This window comes from Sciurus vulgaris (genome assembly GCF_902686455.1).
Source record: "Sciurus vulgaris genome assembly, chromosome: 8".
Taxonomy (NCBI): domain Eukaryota; kingdom Metazoa; phylum Chordata; class Mammalia; order Rodentia; family Sciuridae; genus Sciurus; species Sciurus vulgaris.
Window position 1 is genome coordinate 146,774,717 of NC_136468.1, and position 26,559 is coordinate 146,801,275.

General features: G+C 46.0%; 1 protein-coding gene and 1 long non-coding RNA gene across 4 annotated transcripts in view; one reads left to right on the top strand and one right to left on the bottom strand.

Moving 5' to 3' along the window:
* The window catches only part of MLXIP (MLX interacting protein), a 48,642-nt gene that overhangs the window by 15,908 nt on the left and 6,175 nt on the right, over nucleotides 1-26,559 (top strand). For all 3 annotated transcript variants that reach the window (XR_013765457.1, XM_079149523.1, XM_079149524.1), the window contains exons 2-9: nucleotides 19,812-19,918; nucleotides 20,768-20,853; nucleotides 22,397-22,486; nucleotides 22,929-22,970; nucleotides 23,224-23,395; nucleotides 24,091-24,180; nucleotides 24,752-24,843; nucleotides 25,768-26,422. Coding sequence is in view for 2 of the 3 variants with exons in the window: in XM_079149523.1 (XP_079005649.1) it covers nucleotides 19,812-19,918; nucleotides 20,768-20,853; nucleotides 22,397-22,486; nucleotides 22,929-22,970; nucleotides 23,224-23,395; nucleotides 24,091-24,180; nucleotides 24,752-24,843; nucleotides 25,768-26,422 (1,334 nt within the window). In the remaining variant the exon portion in view is untranslated. The remainder of the gene's footprint in view (nucleotides 1-19,811; nucleotides 19,919-20,767; nucleotides 20,854-22,396; nucleotides 22,487-22,928; nucleotides 22,971-23,223; nucleotides 23,396-24,090; nucleotides 24,181-24,751; nucleotides 24,844-25,767; nucleotides 26,423-26,559) is intronic.
* Nucleotides 1,725-16,923, bottom strand: LOC306667212. Its single transcript, XR_013765480.1, has 2 exons — nucleotides 9,351-16,923; nucleotides 1,725-3,736 (listed from the first exon to the last, which is right to left on the bottom strand). It is a non-coding gene; the product is annotated as an uncharacterized lncRNA (long non-coding RNA).

A 26,559-nucleotide genomic window follows, 5' to 3' on the forward strand; every position in this document is an offset into this window, starting at 1 on the left:
GCTCTGCAGTGAGTTCACTGCAGAACCCACTCCTTTGTCTAGGGTGCTGGGGCTCAAACCCAGGGGCATTTTACCACGGAGCTACACCCCCAACTCCTTTTTTATTTTTTATTTTGAGTTAGAGTCTTGCTGAGTTGTTGAGGCTGGCATTGTACTTGTAATCCTCCTGCCTCAGCCTCCCAAAATACTGGGATTACAGGCGTGCACCACACTGCCAGCCAGGTCTCCCATTTTCTATTGGTTTGCATAAATTGTTAAATTGAGTGTGAAATAAGAGTAATTAACTTAGGGTTTGGAGACTGTCCATTGAGTCAAGTGCATAGACCTTTCTCATCCATCTGGAATTACTTTTACTCACTCTTAGTTAAATTGAGCTCCAGATAGTTGTGAGAGAACGCTCCGTGTATGGACTTCTTTTCTGGAATGCTCTGAAGCTGTAATTACCCACTTATGTCACTGAAAGTGTTGGTCAAATTAACTAGTATATATGATAGAAATGACCTGCAAGTCCTGGGAACAGGTATGGATACTAGACTCCTAAGAAAATTACAGCCAGGCATGATAGCAGATACTGCAATCCCAGCAGCTCAGGAGACTGAGGCAGGAGGATCACAAGTTCAGCCTCAGCAACTTGGCAAGACCCTGTTTTAAAATAAAAAAATAAAAAGACTAGGGATGCAACTCAGTGGTTAAGTGACCCTGAATTTAATCTCTGGTGCCACAAAAAAAAAAAAAAAAAAGAGGAAAGAAAATTACAGTGTGTTCTCATTTCTCAAATGTTCCAAGTATAAAAAAAATCCAGTCAACAGGACAAACTGTGTGTCCTGACTAGTTGAATTTTACTTTATGTTAAATGTGAGGTGAACATTCACTTTTTCCCCTTTCCAAGTGGAAATTCTTTTATGTAGGTTCTTCCCTACCACCCTCCTGAGTACATAGCGATGCATGCGTATCATTGAATGGGGACTGCATGCTTCCCTAAAGACAGGAAGAAAGGGCAGAATCCTTGGAAACACTCCCGTTGGGGGTTCCGTCTTGTTACTGTCCTTTTAACTTTTCTCTGTGCCCATGTAAGTAAAATAGACTTGCACCATCATTTTCAGGTGTCTCTCTCATTTTTTTTTTTTTTTTTTTTTGTACTGGGAATTGACCTGGGCATTTTAACACCAGCCCTTTTTTTACTTTTTATATTGAGACAGGTCTCACTAACTTGTTGAGGTTGACCTTAAACTTGTGATCCTCCTGTCTCAGCCTCCTGAGTTGCTGGAATTACAAGTGTGCACCATTGTGCCTGACTTCAGTTGTTTTTTGTAGAGCAGAAGTTTTTAAAAACCAGTCATAGAATGTTTTCTCTTACAGTTCATGCTTTTTGTGCTCTATTAACAAAATATTTGCCAAACCCAAGGCCTCTAAGATTTTCTTCTCTGTTTTCTTCAAGAAGTTGTTTTGTGGTGTTGGGGATTGAACCCAGGGCCTTCCACGTGATAAGCAAATGCTCATTCTAGGCAAGAGCTCTACCACTGAGCTATACCCTCTGCCTCTAGAAACCTTATACTTGTAGTTCTTACACTTAGGATTGCGATTCGTTTTGAGTTAATTTTTGTATATAGTGTGAGGTAAGGGTTGGAATTCAGTTTACATAGGATGAATAACCTTGTTTATACCTTTTGTCATTATACTTCTCTATTTTTTTATTTTATATTTTTTATTATGTTAAAAAAGTTTATATATATAGTAGTCAGACACAGTACTTTTATTTTATTTGGTACTGAGTGCCTTGCATGAGCTAGTCTAGTGCACTACCACTGAGCCACAACCCCAGCCCACTTCTTTATTTTTTTATTTTGATTTTTATTCATTTGAGACAGGAGTCTCAAATTGTTCCCCAAACTGGCCTTGAACTCCTGGTCTCAAGTAGTCTTCCTGCCTTAGCCTCCTAAGTAACTGAGATCACAGGTGTGTACCACCACACTTGGCTGAAATCTTTGATATATATTATTAGAGTGGGTTTCAAAAATTGTACCAATTAGAAAAGAACCCCTAGAATTGAGAGAAAATTTTTGCAAATCATGTATCTAGTAAATATTTAGAATATATAAAGAGATTTACAACTTGGGCTGGGGTTATGGCTCAGCCTAGTGTGTGTGAGGCACTGGGTTCGATCCTCAGTACCACATAAAAATAAATAAATAAAAATAAAGGTATTTTAAAAAGAGATTTACAACTCAAAAATTTAAAAAATCCTAATTTATAAAATGAGCAAAGGACTTGACTAGACATTTTTCCGAAGACACACAAATGACCAGAAGCAAATAGAAAGATGTCCAGCATCATTAATCATTAGGAAAATACAAATCAAAACTACAGTGAGATCCCACTTCCTACTCCTAGGCCACAGCCCACGTGGAGGATTCGTCACCGTTGCACTGCTGACACTGCTAAAGGGCGTGTAAAATGGTACAGTGGCCGTAGCAGACAGTCTGGCAGTTCCTCAAAAAGTTAAACATAGAATTACCCTATGATTCAGCAGTTTCATTTCGGAGAAATGAAAACATATGTCCGTGCAAAAACTTGTTCATGAATTTTTGTAGAAGCATTATCATAATAGCAAAAAGTTAGAAATAAACTCAGTGTCCATCAACTGAATGGATAAACAAAATGTTAAGAATCTAAGCAATGGAGTATGATTCCACCATGAAAATGAATGAACTACTGACACCTGCTTTAATGTGAGTGAACCTCAAAAACATTATACTAAGTGGAAAAGCTAGTCACAAAAAGTCATATAGTATGATTCCAGTTATGCAAACTATCTAGAGTGAACATACGTGTGGAGACTGAATGGATTAGTAGCTCCTTAGGTTTGGAGGGTGATAGCTAAAGAGTGCAGCATTTCTTTTATTTTTTTTCCTTCAGTATTTCTTTTTCAGTTGTAGATGGGTATAATACCTTTATATCATTTATTTACTTGTATGCAGTGCTGAGGATGGAACCCAGTGCCTTACACATGCTGTGCAAGTTTTCTACCACTGAGCCACAAGCCTAGCCCTTTTTTGTATTTTACTTAGAGACAGGGTCTCACTGAGTTGCTTAGGCCTTGCTAAATTGCTGAGACTGGCTTTGAACTTGCAATTCTCCTGCCTCAGCCTCCCAAGCCTTATGCACCACGGCACTTGGCAAATTTTTAATTAATTATTTTTGCAGAACCCAGAGATACTCTACAACTAAGCCATATCCCCAGGCCTTTTGAGCCCCTGCCCTGTCTCAAAATAAATCTAAAAAAGGGCCAAGGGTGTAGTTCAGTGGTTGAGTGCCCTGGGTTCAATCCTCAGTTACCCCCTCCACCACAGAAAAACAGAATCAAGGTACAGCACTGAAAGGTTCCTTGGGTCCTTCCCAGAGAAGCTCACTTCTCCCACTGGGTGTCCATCAGAGATGGCCTTGCATAATGTATAGGATGTACTTCTCCTGGCTTCTTTTGTCAGCGTTTTTGAGATTGATCTGAGTTGCTGTGGCACCAACAGGCATTCACTGTGCATCACAGTTTCATCCATTCACCAGTTGATGGGACTTTTGGCTTCTATTCAGTTTTATTGTTTTCAACTTTATAATGAATAAAACTGCTCAGAACATTCATCTGCAAGTCTGTGAACATAAAGTTTTCAAGGGGAAGCAAACCTGTCTGTGGAGGCTGAGGCAGGAGGATCAAAGTTCGAGGCCAGCCTGGGCAATTAGACTGTAGGAAAATAGAATTAAACAAAAAAGGGTTGGGAGAGGAAAAAAAATTTCTATTTCTTTTGAGTACATGCTGGGGTCGTATGCGAATGTGTATTCACCATCACAAGAAACTGTGAAAGTGTTTCCCAGAATGACTGTATTCTTTTTTTGTTTGTTTGTTAAGCTGTGTGCTAGTATTACCCTGCTTTTAAAGATTTTTGTTAATCTGATAATCACAAATGGTATCACCAGTATTTTAATGTTTATTTCTTTGATCTCTAGTAATTTCTTTGTTTCCAAAGTTTGACCATTTATATTTATGAGTTTTTGGAAAGCTCTGAAGCTACCCCCAACCTTTTTCGTTCCTTAAAAAAATAAAAAATTGGGACATGGGCCTTTGTTTTCCAGTTTTTTTTTTTTTTTTTTAATATTTTTTGTTGTAGATGGACACAATTCCTTTATTTTATTTATTTTTATGTATGCTGAGACTCGAACCCAGTGCCTCACTCTTGCTAGGTAAGCACTCTGCCACTGAGCTACAGCCCCAGCCCCTATTTTCCAATTTTTTTTTTTTTTTCAGATTTTTGTTATAAAGGATTTTAACAGAGAAGTTTAAATAATGGTGCAGCCACCACCATTACTGTCCCCCTGCAGCCCCCATTTGTTGGCTTTTGCCACACTTGCTGTATCTGTGTCTCTTGCTTTCAGATGGTTCAGGGGAAAAGCTGTAGACAGTCCAAAGCCAGAGAGGCGCTAAGTAACTCGGTGAGACCCTGTCTCTGAATAAAGGGCTGGGGGGTCGTGGGGGGGGGAGTTGCATACATTTATGACGTTTCATTCCTAAATACATAGTCTACATGAAAGTTTCTAGTTTTTCTTCTAACTGTCTTTTGTAACTAGTTTTCATGAGTCAGGATCCAGTTCAGGCCTATACTTTGTATTTGGTTTTCATCTTTTTAGTCTTTTAATCTAGTATAACCCTTCTACCTTTTCCCAATGCAGTGACTTTTTTTTTTTTTATTTTGGTGATACCTGGGTTGAACTCAGGGGTGTTCTACTATGGGGCTGCACCTCTAGCCCCTCCCCCCCCTAAATTTTGAGACAGAGTCTTGCTAAGTTACCTAGGCTGGCCTCAAACTTGGAATCCTCCTGCCTCAGTTTCCCAAATCGTAATTATAGGCACGTGCCATGCATGCATTGACCTTTTAAAGGGACCGACCTAGCTGAGAATGTCCCACATTCTGCATTTGTTTTTCTGTTAGGGTGTTCACCCTGTGCACCTGTCCCCTTTCACTTCCTGTAAACCACACATGAGGCCTAAAAGACTTGATTAGATCGGGCTGAACATTTTTGGTGGGTGCTTCGTGGGTGTGTGATGTCAGGTTGCCCCACTGTCAGCAATGCCCACTTCAGTCATTTGATTTGGTATTCACTGCCAGATCTCTCTGTAAAGAAATGTTCTAGACCTCCTGCCCTGGCCTCTGGAGCTGCTGGGATTATAGTGTGTGAAACCACATCCAACCGATTTTAGTCTTTATGGTCAGACCACCAACGTGGAAGAGGTGTCTCTCCAGAACATCCCTTTTATGAGCCCTTCTCTCCCCTCCTTCCTCTCTCCTGCCCCCGCCCTGCCCTTTCTGCTTCACTTCAAACACTGGTTTGACAGCTGAACCCTTCCTCCTGTTCCATCATCTTTTTGGACCATAAATTCAGAAAATTACCCTTTGCCTAAATGTGAGATTTAAGCCAGCAGACTTTCCCATAGCCCTTTTCTTTTTTCAAACAACTGACACCTGCTGGTCTCCCACTAGCAGGGAACACAGCAGGAAGGTACAGACTTTGACCCTTGGCTCCCTGCATTCAGGTGCTGTTATCTTAACTCCTTCCTTCAAAACTAAGGACCCATTTATGGTCCTGATAGGGGAGGGAGAGAAGAGGAGCCCAGGAGCTAAGGCTGCTCATGTCTGGAGAGGGGGCTCCTTCCTTCTGCCGGGAGCCCTTCCTCTGCTTCCCCTTCCCTGATCAGCTCTGTCCAGCCTGGAGACAGCTGAGTCATCCTGCTGGAGGAAGCCACCATTGAATGGCCTTCCTTTGTGTTACCCTGTGCTTGCTCTGTACAGACCTCAGCTCACTCAGAGGTGGATGTCCCCAGCTCCACCCTTTGCTGCCACTGTGCAGGGCCCTTCTGTGGTGGGCTATGAACAGGCTGATGTTAGAAAGACTGCTCTGTGCCGCCCATATTGGCTGAAGTCTTGTGTTTTCGTTAAGGGGTGTGATTTCTCAGAGGGTCTGGCCAGTTCCCAGGACCTTGTTCATCCCCTCCCCTGCCCCCAGTTGTTCCCTTTCTACATTGACTGTAATGCCTTGAGACCTTTAATTGTGCCCTGTCCCTGTATCTAAAGGCATGGCAAGCTGGTTGCATAAATCCATTTAATGGAGACTTTTGTTCCAGATGGAGCAGTCTGCTGCGACCGCCAACTTCATTTTTTCTTACCATAGCTCTGTGAGATCTATTTCTTTCTTCCCAAAGAAAGTGAAGTTCAGAGAGGCCAGTGGTCTTCCTGTGCTCAGTGCTACAGTGGGGGACATTGATGTCCTTTTCCCTTGTTCTCCTGTGGCTGCAGGTAACAGGGTAATTCTGAAAGTGTCTTTCTGATTAGAAAAGCTGGCCCTGTGCCTGAAGTCACCCTGATTGGGAAGTGCTCTGTGTTTCTACCCATGAAGGGAGCCTGGCCAAGTTTCTGCTGAAAGGTCAGATGACTTTATGACATCATGACAGATATGGTGGACAAAACCAGATTTCCTCCATACTGTCTGGGGTCTTGACTATAGCAAAGTCAGGTATTGTCTTTCTTCCTTATGCTGAGAAAACATAGCAGGCCCTCATAGACAGCACAGGCTACTGAAACCCTACAGTCAAAAAATCCATTTAAAGTTTGGCTTCGGGCTTTATTCCTCTCTCCCTACTTGCCTCCTCCCATGCAGAATTCACTGGCCCCTAATGTCTATGGGAACCGAGAAGGAGGAGAGCTTCTCTCCCTTGGTCTAGACTTGGTTGTTCCACAAGCTCTTGCACGGCCTGGCTGCATCAGTATATAGGGATTTCAGTTAAGAGAAGATAAATGCCCATGTGTTTTTGGTATGTGTGATACTGGGGATTGAACCCAGAGTTGCTTTACAACTGAGCCGTACACCGCCCACCCCCCCACCTTTTAAAAACAAAACAAAACAGTGTCTCACTAAGTTGCTGAGGCTGACCTCGAGCTTGTGATCCTCCTGCTTTAGCCTCCCAAATTACTGGGCTTATTGACATGGGCCACTGTGCCTGGCTAATGACCATTACTTTCTGTGCTGACTTCTATAGTTTTCTTAAATAATCTGTGGCTTAGGCATTCTCATTTTCTTTTTATCTCTTTTGCCAGGAGGCCTTGAAGCTGGAGTAAATAAGATATCCATTAGTTACCCCTCCACTTGATTTTCATAGCACCCGAGTAACTAAAGGTGTTCTTTTCTGTTGTTTTTTTTTTTTTTTTTTTTTTTTTTTTTTTTTTTTTTTTTTTTTTTTTTTGTGGTGCCGGGAATTGAACCCAGGGCCTTGTGCTCATGAGACAAGCACTCTACCAACTGAGCTATATCCCCATCCCACTAAAGGTGTTCTTGCTGTCACATGCAGCTTTAAAACATACATTTCTCTTTATGCATTTGCATTAGCAGTTGAGATAGGAAATGCCTGTGCATCAGGGCTAATAATGTACAAAGGTCTGATGTTAAAATTGGGATCAGATAGTAAACTACAGCTTCACCTTATCTCCCTCTGCTGTTTTTAAGTTGATGAAAAGAGGGAATTTTGTTTGGGATGGCAGTAGCACTTGGAGGGAAGTCATCTGTAGCAGGCAAGGAGAACAGATTTTGTTTGGGAGTTTTGACTGAAGAGGGTAGTAAAAACTTTTTGTTTGTTTTATTGAACTGCTTTCTCAGAGATAAGCCAGTCTGTGGTTGTAACCAGGTGGTGCAGATCCAGGTATTTATTCTTTTGCTTAATGGCAACAGGTGTGACCTCCAACCACTCCTATTTGGGTACCTCTCACTCACTTTCTTTAGGACCTCCATCTCCTTTTCTAGGGAGGGGAATGCTTTGGGACTGTTGGAGCTGGAACAGAATTTGGACTAAGCTGCTGGAATTCTCTCTAAAAGGGAGAAGCTATGGAAGCCTATTTATAGGTCTTGGCTACCTGGAGAGTGTTATCTTATCCTTTGAGATGCATCAGATGGCTTCAGGTTTCCCTGACTTTTAAGCAGGTTGCGTAGCTGGCAATGCCTCAAAAATGACTGAGGTGATAATAACAGATTTGTTGCTTGCCAGTCTTCGCTGACCCATGACCCATTTCTGTTGCATCTCTGGTAGCCAGTTTCTAGAGCCTTCACTCTTCGTGTGGTCTCTGGCCAGAGAACTGTTTGTCGATTCACTTCCTCTTTAAGCCAGGTGTCTGCATGTGGGTGAAGGTTTTCATTCTTTACGTAAAATCTTACCATGGACTATTTGAACCTGCCTTCTTGCACAGGTAGGGGAAGAGGCTAGGGCAGGTGTATTTTGGGGGGACGTTATTCCTGGTACTGAATATAATAGAAGTCTCTCACTCTTCTCTGTACCCAGTGCCTTGCTCACCCCTGGACGGTTACCTTATCAGCTAGGTGGGGCTGTGTTGAATACAATAAAATGTATTGTATTGAGTTGCTGTAGTTCAGGGGCGTAACTGTGCAATTTGGTTTTGTTTTACTGGTTTCACTTTATAAATTTTATTTTTATACTATTTAAAAATGTTATAAAAGTATAATGATAGAAATGTGAAAGACATATAGAAAACCAAACAGCTTCAGATTTCTCTTTTCCTTTTTTTCCCCTTTAGTGCTGAGTGCCAGGCAAGCTCACACTGAGCTGCACCCAGACTTTCTCTTCCCTCTCAAGTGGGTCGCATGAGTAGAGAACCTAACCCTAGCCTGGAATGGGGGCGGCCCAAACGGAATGTCAGTGGGGCCACCGTAGGTACAGCCCCAGTCAGAATGCTAGAGGCATGTTCTAATCTTCTTCCTTTCCCCTCCTTTCTTTCTGTTAGGAGACAGGGTCAAGAGTGGCCTTGAATTCCTGGGCTCAAGTAATCCTCCTGCCCTAGCCCGCCAAGTATCTGGGACTAAAGTATGCACTGAGCCTGGCAAGAGTTTTCTTTTGAGAGTTGACAACATGATTGTAAAAAGTTCAAATAGAAGATATATAGGCAAGAATTCTAAAATTATTTTAAAAAAAATGATGGGGGCTAACCTTATCTAGACAGTACATAGTATGTCACAAAGTTATAATTATTGTCAGGGTCATGTTAGCAGACGATTGGACACCAATCAGTGATAGGAGGCCCTAAAGAAGACCCTACTGTATGTCATGATGACATATGTATTTGTGGAAATGCTGTAAATTAGTGGGGGATGCTAAGACAGTAAGACACCTAGTCAGAATTTATTTTGGAGAACTATGTAAGGAACTGCATTGATTCCCTCCCCCACTCCGTGAAGAATCAAGAGTTGAATGTTAAAAGTGATAAATCATTAAAAACATATGTATGGCCAGGTGTAGTACATACCTGTAATCCCAGCAGCTCAGCAGACTGAGGCAGTAGGATGAAGTTCAAAGCCAGCCTCAGCAAAAGCAAGGTGATAAAAAGAAAAGAAAGTAAGTTCAAGGCCAGCTTGGGCAACTTAGTGAAATTCTGTCTCAAAATAAAAAGAGCTGGGCGTGTTGCTCAGGGGTAGAGCACCCCTGGGTTCAATCCCCAGTATCCCCCCCTACAAAAAAACATATACATGAAAACACATAAGAAGTGGGGCATTCAGAAGTTGTCCCATGTGTGTGGAAAGGGTATGTGATGGGGTGGAAGTTTGGTATAACAGGGTTTAGCAAGTTGGTGGGAACCACTGACTAAGCAGGATCCCCCTCTCATTCATTCCACCAAAATACATTCCAGATGCCAAGAGTTGATGTATAAAATAAAGCTGTGGAAGTTCTAGAAGGAAATGTAGATGAGTAGTTTCACAGGCTTAGGGTAGGAAACCCCTTTCTAAAGTATGACAAAAAACAAACGTAAAGGAAAGGGCTTACCTTTTGACTACATTAACAAAAAACTTCTGCTAAAATAGCAACAATAGCCCACCATACATTAAAACATTAAGTGGGGCAAAAAAATTTTTTTTTTACCTCAACAGTCAAGACAAATAGGACGGGGCATGTTAACTGTCATAAGTTGCAGACATTTCCACCAGATGGAGCCAACAGGGAAAGAAACATTTAATCTTAGGAAGACCAGTAGGGAATACACATAAAGAGAGACTAATAGGAATCAAAGTATCATTTAACCAGATTTTGCCTGTCAGATTAGGAAGTATTAGTAATTAATATAAGTAATATTTGGGGGACATAGGCATTACTCATTGCTGTTGGGAGCGAAAATGAGTATAAATTTTTAAAGATTCTTTGACTATCAACAAATTATATATAAACGCTATGATTCAACTTTTTCATTTCCAGGAATTATTTTTATAGAAACAGTCACACAGTTGCACAAAGATATATATACCAGAAGGTTCATTACACTGTTGTTTATAATAGTAAAAAATTGAAAGAGTTTGAGTCTGTTAATATGAATGTCTATCTGTGGAAAAGTAGTTAAGTACATTATGATAAATATGTACAGTGGATTATTCTGTAGCCAATAAAATAATGCAAAACTCCATATAATGCCTGTGACATATAAGTAAAAAAACCTGTTGTAAAATAAAAGCATGATCCCTTATTTATATGTTACATTTATTCATATATTTATGTCTTCATCTGAATAAATATGCGGTAAAAGGACTCATGGGCCAGCTACAAAGTCAGAACAATCCCTAAGACTTCTTCAGTAAACACACCAAATACACATTGTGGGGTCTGCAAAACCATCTCCAGGTTCAGTGATTTGCTAGAAAGACCCCAGAATTCACCTAAGACTGTTAACACTTCCAGTTATAGTTGACTACAAAGAAAGAACTCAGCACCAACCAAGAGCAGAATTATTACAGGGCTCCATCCGTATTGCTCATGGCTGACCTTTATTCTCCAGTTCCTCCAGAGGTCCAGCTGAGACCTTAATTGCCAGGTGCTCTGGTGGTCAGAACTGATGTCCCCTGATCCAGAGTCCCCATGCAAACAAAACACTCCTATCAGGCAGGAGTTGCAGGGGCCCAGAATTCAAGACTGAGGGTAAGCTATACCTGTCTTTAGATAAGATACACAATGTTCTCACCAAAATTTAAACAACAGATACTTCTAGGTGTTGAAATTGCACGTGAATTTGCTTTTGCTCTTTGTACCATTCAGTATTGTTTCAATTTTCTTTAATGTGAACATGTGATCTTTTTTCAAAAATCAGTAAGATTAAAAAAGCTTAAAAAGAGATTAATGTTTAAACCAAATCTTTGAAGGCAGCATCTGGGCAGGGAAGGAAGCAACAAAACACATAAGGAAAGACCAGTAGCTACGACGACACAAAAGTGTGAACTACCTACTCAAAGACATGCTATAAGAATACATAAAAGACAATTAAAAACCTCAGAGAGGTCTAGGGATGTAGCTCAGTAGTAGAGCAGTTGCCTCGCATGCAAAAGGCCCCACATTCACCCCTAGCACTGCAAAGACCAACAGAACACCCCAAACCAAACAAGCAAAAGACCTAGAGGAATCATCTTTTAAAATATCATTAACTGTAAATATCTCTAATATAATAATATTAAGTATAAAATAGCAAGAAAAAAGCAATCCACATTTCAGTGAATGTTGAAAAGCTGAGTAAGATTGTAGTCTTCTCACCTGTAAAGCACCAAGGCCAGTATCCTGGTTTTGATATTATCCTGCAACTATATGAGATGCTACCATTGACTGAAAGGTACCTGGAACTCTTTGTTCCATTTGTAACTTGCTGTAAGTCTGTGATTATTTCAAAATTAAAAGTTACATTTTTACAATACAAAGAACATAGCCAGGTGGGCGTAGTGGTGCTCGCCTGTAATCCCAGTGGCTGTGGAGGCTGAGACAGGAGGATCACAAGTTCAAAGCCAGCCTTAGCAATTTAGCAAGGTGCTAAGCAACTCAGACCCTGTCTCTAAATAAAATACAAAATAGGGCTAGGGATGTGGCTCAGTGGTTGAGTGCCCCTGAGTTCAATCCCTGCTACAATAAACAAACAAACAAACACAATCAGATAATCATAAAATAAATAAAAGAGACAGCGAATGCTGTCCTGGAGATTGAACCAGGACCTCATGCATGCTAGGCAGGCAGTCTGCCACTAAGCTACATGCCCAGCCCTTTTTATTTTTGAGACAGGGTCTCAGTGAACTGCTGAGGCTGGCCTTGAACTTGTGATCCTCCTGCTTTAGCCTCCCAAGTAACTGGGATTACAGGTATGTGTCACCATGCCCAGTAGATTTTTTAAATTATTAAATGTCACTAACAAATGACATAAAATGAAGTGAGATACTACTTTTTTTCAGTCACAAGTCTGGTTCCATGCCCAATCTAGAGGAAGGGAGCCACCTGAGTTTAGTTTCCTGGCAAATGAGCCTCTATCTATCTATCTATCTATCTATCTATCTATCTATTTATTTATTTATTTTGGCCCTGGGGATTGAACCCAGGGCTTAGTGCATGCTGAGCACACACTTTATTACTGAGCTATACTCCTAGTGCAGATAAACATTTGTACAGGACTTTAAGTGGTATCCTGCCCTGTGAGTCCAGCTATGGCCAGAATGTAACACTTTAAAACCAAGGGACGTGCCCCACAATGACTAGTATTTCCTCTGCGCTGGACCCAGACCTCCATGCCTACTTGTAACCCACCCACTGCTCTTGTGCAGGGGACATTTCACCAGTGCAAAAGGTGGACTCAGGTAGATAATGAGACTTGTCCAGAAATGAAACCTCTGCTTTTCTTCTTTGCTTAGAAGTGGTGTCCATCTGCAAGTGGAAGACAAGACCACAGTTCACTGGAGGTCGCAGTCAGGCTGAAGCAGAGGTCAGCATTGGAGCCAGGTAGAATCTCCACATGCTCTTACTCTTGCTCACCTTGCTGTAGGACCGACCTGGAACAGGACTTGCAGTTTGTATTCCTGCCTTGCTGCTGCGGCCCTTAGAGGCTGTTCCTCTGCAGGCTGCCTTTGAATGTAAAATAAATAAGCAAACAAACACACCAGGTGACCCATACAAAGGATGGATTTCAGGTGCAGGAGGTGCCCATGCTCAGGCATGGGAGCAGGCCGCAAACCTTCGGGCCAGGAGCGTCCTCTGTTTGGGTGGCAGCTGCAAGGTGCCATGGCGATTCCTGTGTACACGTTGCCCTCTCCTGCCCTGCACTTGTGGCTGCTCCCCTTGTCCCAGCTCCTCAATGAACCTTTGTCCCTCTGTAGCCTGTTAGTTTTGGCTCTTAAACAGCCTGTGGGACCAGGCCCAGAACCCAGGACAATCCAACAGAGACTGGTCTTTAGAAGAAAAAGAACTGGAGTCTTGGAGAAGAGACGAGGCTGAGCATTGTTCCTCCACTCACTTGTTAAAGACAGCCACTTACTAACCATTATCCTATCTGGGTCTCATGCACAGAACTGATTCATTTGAACTCATTTGCAAGTTGATGTCTGTCTGTGTGGTTAATTGCCTTTCCCAATTAACTGGAGCTTTGTATGTTTCTGAACTGTGTCTGATCATTTTTCTTTGCTTTTTTTGGCGGGGTAGGTACCAGGGATTGAACTTGGGGGCACTAGACCACTGAACCACATCCCCAGTCCTATTTTGTCTTTTATTTAGAGACAGAATCTCACTGAGTTGCTTAGGGCCTCATTTTTGCTGAGGCCGGCTTTGAATTTACCATCCTCCCACCTCAGCCTCTGAGCCACTGGGGTTATAGACATGTACCACCACACCTTTTCTTTGCTTATTTTGAAAAAATAATATATTCCTATGTTACATTTAAACAAGACAAAGCAATAAGCAGTTAAAATTCCTTCCTACCAGTCCCCATAACTCTCTAGTTTGTTTTTCCAAAGGCAATTGCAGATATCAGTCACTGTTACCGCTTTCTCATGTGTCCTTCTTGAGATTGACTGGCTGTCTATCCTCCTCACTCCCCTTCTTCCTCCCTTCTTGGGTGTCTGTGTGTGTTATATACACCCCTGTTAATACAGGTGGGGTTGGGGTTGTAGTTCAGTAGTAAAGCACGTGCTTAGCATGTCTGAGTCCCTGAATTTGATTCACAGCACCACAAACAAAATTATAAATGCAAACCATACTGTATACCTTGTACCTTGTTTTGTTTTGTTTTTTACTTAATTATAGATTTGGCCTCTATATCAGCACATACAAATGTTTTTTAATGACCCCTTAATGTTCCACTACATGAATATATCACAGTGTTTGAACCAATCCCCTCTGGGGAACATCTAGTCGTTTCCAGCCTTCTGCTTCTGTGAATAGTGCTGGAGTTTAATGTACTTCTGTGTATGTATTTGTGCCCATGTGCAATTGGATCTATAAAATCAATTTCTACATTTTGAGTTGTGGATCAAAAGGATGTGCATTTAAAATGTTGATAGACAGTTGTAAGCGTGCTCTCCAACAAGGTTCAGAATCATTTCTGCCCATCATAAGCCCCCAGTGCCAACTCAGTGATGAGACCTCTCTCCCATGCCAGTGTTCTGAACCAGTTGGGAAATATGACAAAGGAATTAGTTTTGGGCAACACTGTTCACAGTAACCCAAAGGTGGAAACAACCCAGATATCCATCAGTGGAGGAGTAGACAGATATGTGTCTAGCCACACAGTGGAATATGATTCAGCCATAAAAAGGAATGAAGTTCTGAACCTGCTGCAACATGGGTAAACCTTGAAAATATGTAGAGCCGTGCATGTGGCCCAGTGGTAGAGTGCTTATTTAGTGTTTGGGAGGTCCTGGTTCAATGCCCAGCAGCACGATTTTTAAAAAAGGGAAAGAAAAGAAAATACTGTGGTAAAAGAAAGAATCCTGACACAAAGGGCCACATGTTGTATGATTCCATTTATATGAATTGTCCAAGAGGTAATAGGGGCGACTGCTAACAGGTGACAAAAACAGTTTGGGAACTAGGTAATGGTGATGGTTGTGTAACATTGTGAACATATTTAGTGGCACTAAATCATATACTTTAAAATGGCTAAAATGGCAAATTTTATGTTATATGTGATTGATCATGATAAAAATAAAAAACACCAGCAGATGATGGCCAGAATATTACCGTTATTGTTAATCAAGCTGAGGGTGGGCTGGTGAGTTAACCCCAGGCTGACTTTCTCCCTCTATGTTCACTCTGCAGAGCAGAGCAGGGTGAATATGGGCAGCTCCTTCTCAAGAAAAGAGGGACACTGTGCATCTTGTACCTTGTTTGGTTTTGGTTTTCACTTCATAATGCCGCTTATAGATCTGGGCAGCTCTGCCCAGTCCCTCCTTCTGTACTTGCACTGACACCCCCTCCACCTGTCTGTGGGGAAGGGCTAGAGATGCTTTGCTATTGGCCGACCGCCCACGTAGCCTCAGGAACAATAGGGACGTGTTGTCCAGAGCGTGCATGATGGAGTGAACAAACGAATAACCCCTGAGCCCTCTGCATGCTTCCTTTTAGAGAGCAGGTTTGACCAGGAGTTAGGTTCCAAGTCTACCTGGGACCCACAAGCTCAAATCTGTGACCTGTTCCTGCCCTCCCTCACTTTGCTGCCCTTTCCTTTTTACTAATTATCTAGCTTGGCCTGCACAAGTCTTGCAATTTAATTTCCTTTCATTCCAAAATAGTCTCTTGCCAGATCTCTGAAGAATTTATGGTGTATTCACTCGGTCCAGCAAAGTTTTGAGAGGGACCTTTGTTGTCCTTGTGAATTTCCTGTTTCATGTCCAGAACCTGCCTTCTAAGAAGGGTGGCCAGGCAGAGTGGTGTGAAGACTTCTCTTCATGGAAACACTTAGTGTTCATTTAAAAACTGGATGTAAAGGCATTTCCTTTGTAGTGGGCACTGTGCTGGCAGCCCCAGGATGAGCTGGAACTTGCCAGTGACCTTCCCACAGGGTGGGCAAGGAGCTTAGTGTATGGTAAGTCCCACCGGGATCGTTGTTCTGATGTAAGCAGGGGCAGGGTTGGGAGGCAAAGGCTGGCAGAGGACTTCAGGGTATTTGGGGGAAAGCTCGTGGTCTCAGAAAATTTCCTCAGTGTCCTGGTTGTGCTTTGAAGAAGGAATGTATTTGGACTGAGAAGCATTGTCCTCCCTAGCATCTGGAAGTTGAGTTTTGCTGTGCAGAGTGGGGCAGAGTCTTAACTAGAGAGACTTTATGGGAGCTCTGTTCTTGGCTCTGCCAGGGAGCAGCTCCCTTCCCGCTTGCTGGAGCGCCCTTGAGGAGCCATGTAGAGAAGCTTCTCCTAGTTTCAGGGGAAACTAGACTAGAGGTCCTCCATGAAAAGGCTCCTGTGGATGTCTGCATGGGATGTATAATGTCTCCTCTTCCCTCCCTACAACGCACAGTGCATTTGAGCATCTTGAAGGCCAAGGAACCCTTCAGGAAGGAGACTTGGGCCCATCCCTGCATTTCCTAACATGATTTGTCTTTGTAACCTCGATACCGAACAGCTATGTGTGTTGCTTCTTCAGATCTTGATTTGGACTTGCTGTGGCGGCAAGGAGATCCGCCTTAGGTTTTGCCTTTGCATTTGGGCTCATTTCTTTGTGTCTGTGGAGCGCCACCTGTTGGCTGTGAGGGCAGCACAAGCCTGGGGTGATGGAAGTTCTGAAATCCTGCACCTTCCTGCTGAAATGGGACTGAACTTGACATAAACATCACGGAGCAGGGGAACATTTCATCAAGCCGGGAGGAAGAAGCAAGAATCCCCAGACTCACCCTGTCAGGATTCCTTTTTAGCCCATACGGTTGAATTTCTTTACCTCCCGCTCCTGTCGTGCCTAGCTGAAGGTACTCCAACTCTGAGAAGCGGCTCTGTGGCACATCAGCCCCTTCGCCTCAGTATATCGCAGAGTTGGGGTTGGATTTTTTGTTGTTTTCTTTCGATGCTGGGGATTAAACCCAGGGACACTTTACCACTAAAGTACATGCCCAGGCTGGCCTTTAACTTGTGAACCTTCTGCCTCAGCCTCCTGGGTTGCTGGGATTGTAGGTGTCACTGCTCCAGCTTTGAGCTGGGTTTATGTCAGCCGGGTGGTTAATTCTTCAGAGCCCATATCAGGACACCAGCAGCCACCTCTTCCCCAAAGTCCCCAGCCGATATCAGTGCTCCACAGCCATCTCTGGGAGTCCAGTACCTGGTCAGATTCTGGTGCTGCTGAGCACGTGGAGTGGCTTTGAAGTCTCGGCTTCAGAATGAGGAATGAGTGTCAATTATGGGAAAAGTTTTTTGTTTTTCTTTTGTGTGTTAAAGGGTGAAAGAAGTTAAGATTTATTCAAGTGTGAAGAATAGAAATAGAACTCTGGCAGGGGCAAGAGGGGACCCAATAGGAGTTGCCAAGGTTGGTTTTTTTTTTTTTTTATTGTTGTTGTTTTGTTTTTTCCTTAAGGAAATAGAGACAAGAACAGTTTTATTTTATTTTGTTTTCTAGAACCACCTGCCTGGCCAGCCAGGTGTCAAACTGCTTGAGAACCTCTCCCGGGAGGGGGAGGGGTTGCCGTTTTCACGGTGGAGGCTGTTAGCTTCTGGTAGGCTCTGCCTCCAGCCTTGTCTGCATGGCCGCCGGGGACTTCACTGCCCTGGCCAGTGGCAGGCAGTCGGAGCCTTAGCTTAAATGCTGCTTCCTCCCATTCTCCGACTGGGTTGGTGTGCCCCACAGTGCTCCCGGCCCCTCCTCTCCCTGCCTGCTCAGCACAGGCCTGGGAGGCGAGGGCCCACTGCCTTGCTGTGCCCTTCCTTGGTTCTCAGCCCCACACCACAGAGTAGGTGCTTGATACTTGTTGAGCAAATGGGAAGCACCGAAGAAGGGAGCCCTTGGCCCCACAGCTTTGGGGGCTTGCAGGCACCGCAGGGCTGACCTGCCTGTGTCTCTGCTGGTGGACACGAGTCACCTCCCTCTTCCACCTGTGCAGGAGGTGCAGCCACCTGGCAGTGTGGCAAACACCAGGACTTCTCAAGTCAGAAGGTGTTAAAAAGACAGCTTTCAGGAATAACTAAAGTCTAGTCCTGGTTTCTCATAGTTTTTTATATTTTCTTCAGGGTTCACCAGCTGCGTGTATGTGAGAGAGAGCGGGTGGGGTCTGTATGTATGCACACATGCACACTCTCCTTCGGTCCTTAGTGAAATGCCCTGGAGGAGGGGCATTTCATTTTGATTTTACCAGGGAAAGGTTGTGCTGGGACAGATGGGTGCCTGCCTAGCTGGGGTGCGCTGTGCAGGCGAGGCTCAGAGCCCCAGAACTGCGGTGACAGGTCAGTCACATGGAGGTGCGCCAGAGGAGTCTCTGGAGTGGGAAGCAAAGGAGTCACAAAGGGTTGTGATTCTTCTGAGGTTCCTGATCCTTCGGGCAGAGGCTGCCGCTACTAGTGTGTCCCCTACATGCAAAGAATGTTCCATGAGGGCTGGGGAGATGGCTCAGCTGGTAGAGTGCTTGCCTTGCAAGCACAAGGCCCTGAGTTCAATCCCCAGTACCCCCCCCCCAAAATAAAAAAAAAAAAAAAGAATGCCCCATGACGTGTCTTCTGTGGGGGTGAGTTTTCTGGCCAACATAACCCAAAGCCTGGGCTCCTTGATGTCTTGAGTGGAGAGGTAGAATACCCTGGGTTCAATCCCACACATACCCAAAGAATGCTTATTACTTGAGGGCCTCCTTCGGACAGTCCAGCTGCTGCCTGGTTGCAGGCACACCTCTGCCCTCCCGGGGCCTTTCTGAATGGGTTTGGAGATGAGTTAAGGCTGTGGCCTGTGACGAGGTGGATCACTCCAAACCTCCTTTGATGCAGATCAGAAATAGCACCTTGTCCATCTTACACCATCTGAAAAAGGACCTCTCTGCCAGTTGTCAGAGGTGGTTCCTGGTGTTGCTCTTGAAAAACTGAATTGCCTGAGAAGCCTGCACCCTCCAGGGAGCTTTCTTTGCTGGCTATTAGCTTGGTTTGCAAGTGCTTGTAATTTATTCCAGTAAGAATTACTAAGTAAACCCATTCTTGGTGGCAAGAGAGCTGCAGTCACACGTGTGTGTGCACCTAAGCTCAGACATCACTGCATCGTTGTCCCAGAAGCTGACTAAAGCCGAGAAGGGAGGCCAGACCAGCCCAGAAGAGGTGGCACTGGAACAGCATCAGGAAGGCAGAGCAGAGGCTAGGCCTTCCTTCCATAGTGAGGACACAGTGTCAGGGGCTCTGAACAGGAGGAACTCCCAAGTGCCAAGGTTCATAGGACATTTGTGCCTGGATTGCCAGTGCCACCCCTAATCGTTAGAGGATTCTTCCTGGAATACGTGAAGGGCACTTGCAGAGCAGGTTAACAGCAAGCAAGGAACGCTACTGAAGGCGTTGCCCTCTTGTCGGTTCAGTTTTCTAAGTCCTGTACCAGGAGCCACCTCTGAGCAATGCAGAGAGGTCCCCTTCTCAGAAGTCTTGATATGGGCAAATGGGGACCAGGGACAAAGGAAGTGGGTCAAGACCAGGGGGAAGGAACCTAGTTTTCATCCAGTGGTCAATAGATTTCTTTTTGGTATTTAATTTGGAAAATGTTACAGAAAGTCAAAAGTAGTCCAAAGAGTTAAGTGAACCCTCGTGGTATCAACTGCTGCAGTATTTATGTCCTCCATGCCCTGATGCTTTTGCCATCGTGCCCTGTTCCTACCCCATATGCTCTGAAAACTCCTGAAGTGACATGTTCTGTCGGGCCCAGCCTGTGGCTGGTGATGGATCCACTGAGAGTTCCGGGATCCAGAACGACAGGGTGGCACTGTTTAATTTCACTTCATTTTCCGAGAAACTACTGAGTCTCCCTGCTTTGTCTTCTCTTTCAGTGGGAAGTTGGTGTCTCCAAAGTGGAAGAATTTCAAGGGCCTGAAGCTCCAGTGGAGAGACAAGATCCGGCTCAACAATGCCATCTGGCGGGCCTGGTACATGCAGTGTGAGTGCCTCGCCAGCCTGGGTGTGGGGCTGTGGGGCCTCCAGTCCTCTGGTGTCAGAGCTCTACCCATTGGAGGCCCAAGCACCTCAGGGTCCAGAACCTGCTCTGGGGGCATTGTGTTCTAACAGGAGAGTCTCTCAAGCAGTCTGTGGAGATGGGAAGACCAAGCCAAATCCCAGGGACCTGGACACTCAGCAGTGTCCAGGCACAGTTGACTGACAGCTCAGTCTTGGAGGTACAGATGTATGAGACTGTTGTTCACAGTGTAGTGTGCTTAGTAGCATGTTAGACACTTGTGCCCAGAGGAAGAGGAGTGAAGTCAAGAGGTGATGTTTGAGAAGCTGGGAAGTGGTTCTCATTTTCAGCAGGTCTGAAATGCAGGCTACTGGGCATGGCTGCACACACCATGATCCCAGCCACTCAGGAGGCTGAGCAGGAGGGTCACAAGTTCAAGACCCATCTGGTAACTTCGTGAGACCCTGTCTCAAAATTTTAAAAAATAAGTAAAAAGAACAGGGGTTGTAGCTCAGAGGTATAGGACCCCCAGGTGAACCTCAGTACACACACACAATTTTTTTTTTAATAAGATGCAGGCACAACTATGTCCTGTTCCCAGGGGCTTGGATGCCTGAGAACCTGGAGACTCAAGCTGAGTGGGTGAAGCATGCTAGCACAGGCTACCTCCCTCTCCATGAGCTGATTCTCTTTCCTGCTCACATATTATTGTCGGATTCTTTGCCTTGCACCTGGGTGGCTTCCAGGAGAAGTAGAAGGGAGGAACACCCTAGAAGATCTCATCTTGATGGGAGGGATTCTTGGTGCAGTGACAGAGTCTCACCTTCTTTCCAGATTTGGAGAAGCGCAAGAATCCCGTGTGCCACTTTGTCACTCCACTGGACGGCTCTGTTGACGTAGACGAGCACCGCCGGCCAGAGGTACTTGGCAAGTGATCGTGGTGGGCTGGGAAGGGGACTGCCCTCACTTCCCAAGACAGACTCTGAGGCCGGGTTCTGTATGGGAGGCTGGGGATGAGGCAGGGGCCCATACTGTGAGAGCAGTCATTGTGGACTTAGGAAGGCTCCAGTGGCCTCCAACCTGGTGGAGACTCATCCTCTCCTCTAGTGTAAGTGGGTCCTTCTTTTGGAAGTCATCAAGGAGGAAGCCTGGCTTCTTAGAATAGACATCATTAACAGTTACAGGGACCTGAGATCTCTAGGTACTGAGATCAAGAAAGAGCGCCTTTTTAAAAAGCTGGTTGCCCAACAGTATTTTTAGTACATTTATGTACATTTTAAAAGTGTGCACTTGTGATCCTATGTACGCATGACATGTCTAGAAGGGCATATGGATTCGTTTGTTATTTATTTATTTAGCTGCTGGGGATGAAACCCAAGGCCTCATGCATGCAAGGCACGTGCTCTATCACTGAGCTGCATCCCCAGCTCCAGAAACCTTTTAATAGAGGGTCCCTCTGGGAAGTGAGATTAGAGTGGGGGCCAGACAAGGAGGGCAGACTCTGTTTTCACTTTATTCTTCTTGTCTAAGAATGCCTTTCTATTCTGATAAGGCGGGGGTGTGATTTAAAGTCACCTAATGAAATAGTCCTGAAACTCTCAGGTGCAATCTGGTATTGAACATCATATGGTTTCGTTAGGTATGATGGTAATATTGAAATTCTGTTGTAGCTGAACGCACCTGGTCACAGTGGCACACACCTATAATCCCAGCAATTGGGGAGATTGAGACAGGAGAATCAGTAAATTCAAAGCCTGTCTCCGCAGCTTAGCATGGTCCTAAGCAACTTTGTGAGACCCTGTCTCAAAAATCAATCCATCAATAAGTAAAATAAGTAAAAATTAACAACAACAAAAAAGAAAACCTGTTTTTAAAAACATGATCCTTCACTGTTGCTGACACACAGTAAAGGGTTTGCAGGTAGAGGGATGTGAGCTTGAAGCCTGAAGTCTGGGCCTGTATTGGGCAGAGTGGGTTCAGTCCTGAGTCTCCAGGGCCACAGGGAAGGCATGTATCCTGCTGTCGTGGAAGGGTAGACTTGGTACTCTTGGGGTACCTGGTCCACCTGAAACTCTTGTGATCATCTGCTCATTTTCACCCTTTGGTAGTACAGCAGAGTCTACTGGAAAAGCACATACGTGGGTTACCCACACGTTTCTGTAGCATTCCTCACACTGGGTCATTGCTCCTGTGCCCCAGTGCAGAGCCTTAGGACCCAGACCATGGATCCTGCTTGGTTGTTCTAGGTCTTGAAATGAAGATGTGTTTTGGGGGCAGAGGGCCAGTTATAGCCCAGAAGAAATGGGATATGCTCTATGAGTGAAGCTGTAGCCAGGCAGCGATGGGGTTTCCTGAGCTGGGCTGCCTGAGGCCCACTCTGAGTGTTGGGTACTTCAGTGTTTGCGGGTTGAGTTTTGCTGATTTTCCAAGACAGCTCTTTTCATTGTGGCCTCTCTGTTACAGGCCATCACCACAGAGGGGAAGTACTGGAAAAGTCGCATTGAGTTTGTGATCAGGGAATACCACAAGTGGAGAACCTACTTCAAGAAAAGGGTATCTCAAAATGAATGAATGAATGCAAGGGACGTTGGGCTGGGGCTCCCCAAAGAACGTGTCCAGGAAGCCCCTGTAGGAGAGGGAAGGAGCACAGCCCCCATTCAGAACACTGGTCCAAGGCTCTGAGCTCCACACTGGTCCACCAGAGGGAGAGCATCAAGAAGGAAAGCAGGGACCCAGCGTTGGCACCCTAAGTGGGGGCCTTCAGTTTCCTCAGCTTTGAACAGGGCTGTTTCTCACACAGACCCTGGTTGGGAACCTCCTTTTTAACCACTTCCTGGGCATGGGAACAAGCAGGATCCCTCTCCTCATCTGCCTCCCAGAGAGATGAGACCTGGGTGCTTCCAGAGGATCCACTACCATGGCAGGGAGGTGAATCTGGGGCCTCTCCCTCCCAGGGTTCTTGGTGACCCCCTTGTCCCACTCGTTTTGTCCACAGCTGCAGCAGCACAAGGATGAAGACCTCTCCAGCCTGGCCCAGGTGAGCGTTCCTGTGAGCCCTGCCTGGGAGGGCGTGGGACACCGTGTGACTGCCTGAGGTGGAGACAGGTTCAGCTGAAGACCTGGGATGACGAGGAGGCAGCCATGAAGGACCAGCTGAGCAGCCTGGGAGGCACTGCTCCCTGTGTGTCCCCACCTCCACTCATCGTCCCAGCGTAGCTCTGTGCACAGTGGGACTGAGGATCCTGGGTTCCACTACTGCCCTTTGATTCTCCCTCCCCCGTTGGTGGTAGGATGAGGACATGCTGTATTGGCACAAGCACGCGGACGGCTGGAAGACCCCAGTGCCCATGGAAGAGGACCCACTGCTGGACACAGACATGCTCATGTCAGAATTCAGCGACACTCTCTTCTCCACACTGTCTTCACACCAGCTGGTGGCCTGGCCCAACCCTCGGGAAATAGGTAACCCCAGCGCAGTCCTGGGACAGCTGGCGTCTCTCCGCCAGGCCTCTCAGGGTCATCACTGAGCTGCTACACGTCACTGGTCAAAGTTAGGCAGAGAGGAAGATAAGGACCAGCGACCTGCTTAACGGGGCCGCTGAACTGAATGGGGTGGGGACCGCAGACAGTCTTACTGCAGCAGCTCTCATTCCCTTGGTACCACTCTGAGAAAGGGGTATGGTCTGAACCAATGTAATATTTCTGATAACTGTCCTCTTAGTCAGGGACACATGCCAGTACTGAGGCCTGCAGATCAGGATATGTGACTCTAAAGAAAACTGGAGCACTCCTGGACCTGACCTCCCAACCAGAGACCTCCAGTCTTCCAGTTGACCCCTCAGGGAAGATTGAAACTTGGAACTGGGAGAGAGAGTTGAGGGTGGCGTCTGCCAAGCTATTCGTGGCTTCCTGGTTCTGATACTCAATTTACCCATCTTGTAAAAACTCCCTTTTTTTCCTGCCTTCTGAGGATGAGATTGGCCATAAACCTCCAAGAATGTAGAAATTCCAGCCAGCTGCCCACAGCTCTCCTTGGAAAAATCTAGAATGTGAGCAGGGCCAGGAAGATCTATTCCAGACCTTTTATATGTTCCCACACCCTATCTGAGAAGGCAAGATGATTTCTGTCTCCTAACTCTCCCTCCTGATTCTTGCAGCCCACCTAGGAAATGCAGACATGATCCAGCCAGGGCTGATCCCTCTGCAGCCCAATCTGGACTTCATGGACACCTTTGAACCTTTCCAGGGTGAGGACCCCCAGGGCAGGGGGAGCATGGGACCTGGCTCTCCCTGCCTGGCACAGAGCACATTGGTGCTTCCCTTTCAGAAAGAGAGTGGTCAGAATGGACATGGGAGAAGACTTAGAATTTTTCAAAAACTAAACTTTTATTTTGTATAACTGCAAAGCCTGGGAAATTTTTCTGAGATATTGCTCCCTCGAAGGAAGTTGGCGTTCTCAGAAGGCTTTGTCACCAGTTTGGAGCCTCGGGTTGGCCGTGACTGTGAGCAGTTCTCCCTCTAAGCCACAGAGGGCACTGGTGACACAGCCACCTCCCAGCACAGGTTCCTGCAGTTAGCTCAGGTCCTTGAGCTGCTGCTGCTGTCGGGCCTGTGAGAAGGCCCGGCCTCGGGGGTTTTCAGTCAGCAGTGGTGGTTCTAGACAGGTCTCCTTCTACAGAGCTTTTCCCTGGGGGGTCGGGTGCTCTCTGGCAGCCCTGAGGTAGGGTGGGCTCCATCCTACATGTGTTGGGTCTGTCTCCTAAGGAACCATGGGCGCATGCAGCTCAAACCTTCCCTGCACGCCTTGTTCTCTTTTAGACCTCTTCTCTTCCAGTCGCTCCATTTTTGGCTCTATGCTGCCTACACCTGCCTCAGCACCTGTACCAGATCCCAACAGCCCACCTGCTCAGGTAAAGATGTTGGGAGTGGCCAGGCGTGGCAGGCTTGGGCTGTTATCATAGTCTGCAGCCAGAGCTAGGTCAGTGACATAACCATGCAGTCACAAGCAAAGCACTGGGTGTTGCTAGATGCAATGTTGAACGCCGGGGTCCTGTGCAAAGGAATTCCCCAGCCTCTTTGGAAGTGTTCGTACATATCCACAGGTGGGAGACTCAGCAAATGCGTGTTCTCCCCTGAGGCATCTCCTGACCCATGTGTGCAGCTCTATTTTGACCAGTTGAGATAGGATTAGCTAGACAGAACAAAAACACAGATAACTAGTAAAAGTAAGTTCTGTATATTTCTTTCACTTTGTTATTAAGCAGTCAACAAGAGTTGGTTACCAGGTGCTTGGGCTACAGAGCTGAACGAGCTGCCCTGGGAGAACCCTCTCTGACTGGTGCCTGTGTCCAGTTAGTCACTGGTAACCTGGCACCATCTCCTTCCATCTGACTCAGGGAAGAATTTCTCCTTTAGAGATCAAGGTCTGCACAATTGATTCTTCATAGCTTTTCCCACTTAGGAAGATGTGGCCTGCCTAGAAGTTGACATCTGAAGCGGTCCTGGGGGAAGCCCTGAGCAGCTGCAGTCCAGGCCGCCTCTGCTCTGTAATAGAAGACAGCAGGGACGGGGGGAGGCCCTTCCTGGACTCCAGAAACCAGATATTCCCAGGCTGCCGTCCAACTGTGTGGAGGCTGTTGCTTTGCCTGAGCTGTGTTATCATTCAGTTCCTAATGGAAACAAGACCCCTGTGGACACCCAGGGGACACAGATCCATTTCCCCAGCACAGCAGCAGAGGGGTGTCACTTCAGCCCCTCAGTCCCAGTGTCTGAAGTCGGGCTTTGTGTAGGGACGGTCTGATCCATGCTGGCCCTTCACTTCTCTTCCTTTCTAGGGGAGTGTCCTGCCAGCCTCTGCTCTGCCCACTGCGAGCCTTCCCGACAGCCTCATCACACCCTCTGCCGCCCCCTCCCTTGACCCCACAGGTGGGCAGGGCTGTGAGCGTGCCTCCCAGACCGAGGACCCGTTTATCCAGTCCACGGACTTTGGTCCCTCGGATCCGCCTCCGAGCGTCTCGCAGCCCTTCCTCCCCATCTTTGCCATGCCTGTACTCTCCCCCAGCCCTGCCCCAGCCCCTGTCCCACCTGCATTACCTTTAGTCCCCCCTCCTGTCACTGCCCTGAACCCCCCAACTCTGCCTGCCTTTCTGCAGCCGCAGAAGTTTACTGGCGTCAGCAAGTCGCCCCCCGTCATCACCCACACGGCTTCCACCACCCTCACCCACACAGCCTGCACCACCACCTTCAGCCAGAGCCAAGGCCTTGTGATCACAGCCCGCCACCCCACCCCCACCCCATCCCCCTGTGGCCTGGCATTGTCTCCTGCCCCCCTGCCACCAGCTGTTGGGCCTCTGCAACCTCGTTTGACTTTTGTACACCCCAAACCTGTATCCTTGACTGGAGGGAGGCCCAAGCAGTCCCCCAAAATAGTGCCTGCTTCCAAACCCGAGCCCATGTCTTTGGTGTTGAAGAACGCTCACCTGGCCCCAGGTGAGTCAGGGGAGTGCACCAGCATGGGATCTCCAGGGAGGGATGTTCCCCTGTACCAAAGGCTGTCAAACTTGAGGCCACCCCCTCACACACACACATTTAAGCAAAGCAGAAGTGCCATGGTAATCCATAGGTAT